The sequence below is a fragment of the Trypanosoma cruzi genome, genomic scaffold (genome assembly GCF_000209065.1).
Source record: "Trypanosoma cruzi strain CL Brener 1047053516285 genomic scaffold, whole genome shotgun sequence".
Classification (NCBI taxonomy): Eukaryota; Euglenozoa; class Kinetoplastea; order Trypanosomatida; family Trypanosomatidae; genus Trypanosoma; species Trypanosoma cruzi.
In genome coordinates this window covers 52,657-55,924 of record NW_001849329.1, presented here as the reverse complement: position 1 = coordinate 55,924, position 3,268 = coordinate 52,657, and the positions used below count along the sequence as shown (strand labels likewise).

General features: G+C 52.4%; 2 protein-coding genes across 2 annotated transcripts, besides 3 other annotated features; both read left to right on the top strand.

The window, feature by feature from the left end:
• Positions 1-1,897, top strand: Tc00.1047053503799.10 (DNA repair protein RAD50, putative; the record flags this gene model as incomplete). Its single annotated transcript, XM_797846.1, has 1 exon — positions 1-1,897. A coding segment is annotated over one exon (1,897 nt), but the record flags the coding sequence as incomplete, so codon positions are not given.
• Positions 1-3,268: a sequence feature (heterozygous, Esmeraldo-like haplotype).
• Positions 2,190-2,213: a microsatellite.
• Positions 2,327-2,399: a sequence feature (A-rich).
• Positions 2,651-3,268, top strand: Tc00.1047053503799.4 (protein kinase, putative; the record flags this gene model as incomplete). The annotated part of the gene is made up of 1 exon (XM_797847.1): positions 2,651-3,268. A coding segment is annotated over one exon (618 nt), but the record flags the coding sequence as incomplete, so codon positions are not given.

Genomic DNA, 3,268 nt, shown 5'->3' with positions numbered 1-3,268 from the left:
TGGGGCGTCACCAGAGATGATTGAGAAGGCTCATTGGAGGGCGAAAGAAGCAGAGGAAAGGGTGCGTATTCTTGAAACTCTCGAGGCTGATGTGCATGACGTGAGACGTCTGGCGTCGAGCGTTCCACATCTGGAGCTGCTGGTGACACGTATCAATGAAGAGCTGGCGAACAAGTCCGCCTTGTTGGAGGACGCGGAGCGGAAGCGGGAGGATGTGGAGCATCAGTTGAAGCGTGTGCAAGATTTGATGCGCACGGCGATCGATTTAAATGCGGTCGCTTGTGATGTCCGTGCACTCAGGCAACAACTTTCCCGCAGGGAAGCTGCCATCAAGGAGCTACAGGCGGAAGTCGTGACCGCGGCTGGTGGTGGTGCTGGTGGCGGTGCTCGAACATACGAAGAGGTTTCGGCGGAGTATGAGAGTGCCAATACGGAGCTTCATCGTCTTAATGTGATGCTGAATGAGGCACAGCGACGTGAAGATGGTGAGTCCGACCAGGCGGCTGCCAGTGAGCTCAACGCGAGGCGGGCTGAGTACTACCAGTTGGAGATGAAATGGATGCGGCAGGGTGAACTGGAGGAGGTACTTGCACGATACAAGGGTGAGGAAAATGGCTACAGGGAGCGCATCGCCGCAATCAACGCTGGGCAAGAGGGACTGCGAGAGGAGCTCCTGCGTCTACAAAGTCGTCTTGACACCCTTCAGCGGGCGCGTCAGGATGCCGAATGCGCCGCGCAGCAAGGCCGAATTGGGAAAATAGAGGAATCGGCGCGAATGTTGGTAGGGATTCTGCCCAAGATGCGCGATTACTTTGCTTCTAAGCATGGGGAACAATTGTTCAGAGCACGGGAACAAATGCAATTGGCAGAGGCATCGCGCCTGAGAGCCGTGGATGAGGTAAGACAGCTGCGTGAGGCGATCCAGGAGTCACGACGTGTGGTGGATGAACAGCACCGTCAGGCGGTAGAGGTGGGGAAGCACATCGAGGCCTTTAAGAGGCGTCAATCGATTGGTGAGGATCAGGCACGACTGCAGGAGGTGGAGCGCTCTCTTACCGAAATGAAGAGCCGGGAGATTCGTGGAGTTGCGGCAATATTGGGGGCAGATGTCATTGCGGGTGAGACGGTTTCACGCATCCGGGAGCTCATCCGCGAAAAGGTGAGCGAGTTGGAGCGGTCCCGTGCGCAGCAGGAGGGAAATGTGGAGGCAATGATGCAAGACATCGCAAACCTCCGGAGTCAACTGGCCCGTGAGAAGTACCACGACATCGAGAAACGATACCGATCCACCTTTTTAAAGGTCCAAACAACCGAAATTGCCGTTGCGGATATTGAAAAGTACTACAGGGCATTGGAGAAGGCAGTGCAGTCTTACCATCAGGAGAAGATTGCACAGATCAATCAGATTTTGGCGGACCTTTGGCGACAGACGTACAAGGGAAGTGACATTGACACCGTGGAACTTCGTTCCGAGGATGATGTGACGTCGACAACGGCGCGTCGTAGTTATAGCTACCGCGTTGTGATGAAACGAGGGAACAGCGAGATGGACATGCGTGGCCGGTGCAGCGCTGGCCAAAAGGTGTTAGCATCCGTGCTTATTCGTCTTGCACTTAGTGAGGCGTTCTGCTGTGACTGCGGCATCCTTGCGCTTGATGAACCGACGACAAACCTGGACGAGGACAACGCCCGGTCGCTTGCAGAGTCTCTCCGTTTGCTTATTGAAAACCACCGCGCCGTGAAACATTTTCAGTTGATTGTCATCACACACGATGAGCAGTTTGTGAGGGCACTCGGCGGACAGGCACTGGACACGTTCTACTACATTCACAAGGACAGGGACGGCGCTTTTTCAGTCATCGAGGAGCGCACCTTTGATCAGTTGTTCGCAGCATGAAAAATGAATACAATTCTAAATGAGAGCAGACGCAGTTGCCGTGTCATATCCACAGGCGTGCACCGGGAGTAAAGAGTCAAATGGGGGAAGAAAAAAGCAAAGAAAAACGAACAATAAATTCCACCCCACCAAATAAAACACGTCGATAGATGCATGGAATGCTTGCAGAAAGGGGAGAGGGGAGGGAGAACGTCTTCGTCCCTGACTGGCTTGGATGTGTGCAAGGTGAAGGGCGTCAGCTCCCGAAGTGAAGGTCGAAAAGAATCGGGAACGAACGAACGGAAAAAAAAAAAAGGAAGGAAGGAAGGAAGGAAGGGGGCGGCACAGAGTGTGAAACTCACATATTTTTTTTTTTTATTTGCTTATTTTTGTTTTAGTTTTGGAGTGAAGCCGAGTTGGTCTGTGGTATCGCACGCGGTGGATATGAGGTCTCTCTCTCTCTCTCTATTTTTCCTTTTTTTTTTTTTTTCTTGTTGTTCTCATTTTGTGTTTTCCTCTTGTTGATTGTTTGGAGCTGTCATTTCTGTCGCAGCGAAGGGAGGAGGCATACACAGACACAAACACACACGCGGGAACACCTCTGTTGGAGTCCAGCGAAAAGACCCCACAACAATACCAAAAAAAAAAAAAAATAAAGGAGGTTGAGGAGCCTTTTGTGGCTGAGAGGACGGACGAGTCCTCTTGCGGCAGCGGTTGTCATTTATCATTTTTAATTTTTGTTTGCGCCTGTCTTATTGAGTGTGGCACGAGTCGATGAGTGCGGCGGAGGGCGGCCAAGTTGTGGCGAGTTACATTGCACTCCCCAAAGCCCCGCGGTCCGACTGGAAGGCATCGGACTTTGAAATGCTTCACAAATTGGGGGGCGGCAACTACGGGGATGTTTACTTGGCCTCCGTGCGGGACTGTAACTTTGTGTGCGCCATCAAAAAACTTTCCATTAAGAAACTGGCGGAATTTGACATTGTCGCGCAGCTCCGCCGGGAGATCGAGATTGCGTTTCACACCCGTCACAGGTATCTGCTGCGTACGTATGGGTACTTCTTCGATGACACAGACATTTACCTCATTCTAGAGCCCTGCAGCAATGGGATGCTGTACACAGAACTGAACCGGGTGAAGTTTTTTCCTCCTCCAACCGCAGCCCGCTACGTTGCACAGTTAGCCGAGGCGCTTCTTTACCTCCACCAGCATCACATTCTTCACCGCGACATTAAGCCGGAAAACATTCTGCTCGATCACAATCAAAACATTAAGTTGGCAGACTTTGGGTGGTCTGTGCACGACCCTCACAACCGCCGGAAGACGTCCTGCGGCACACCGGAGTATTTCCCGCCGGAGATTGTTGGGCGCCAGCCGTATGACACGAGCGCA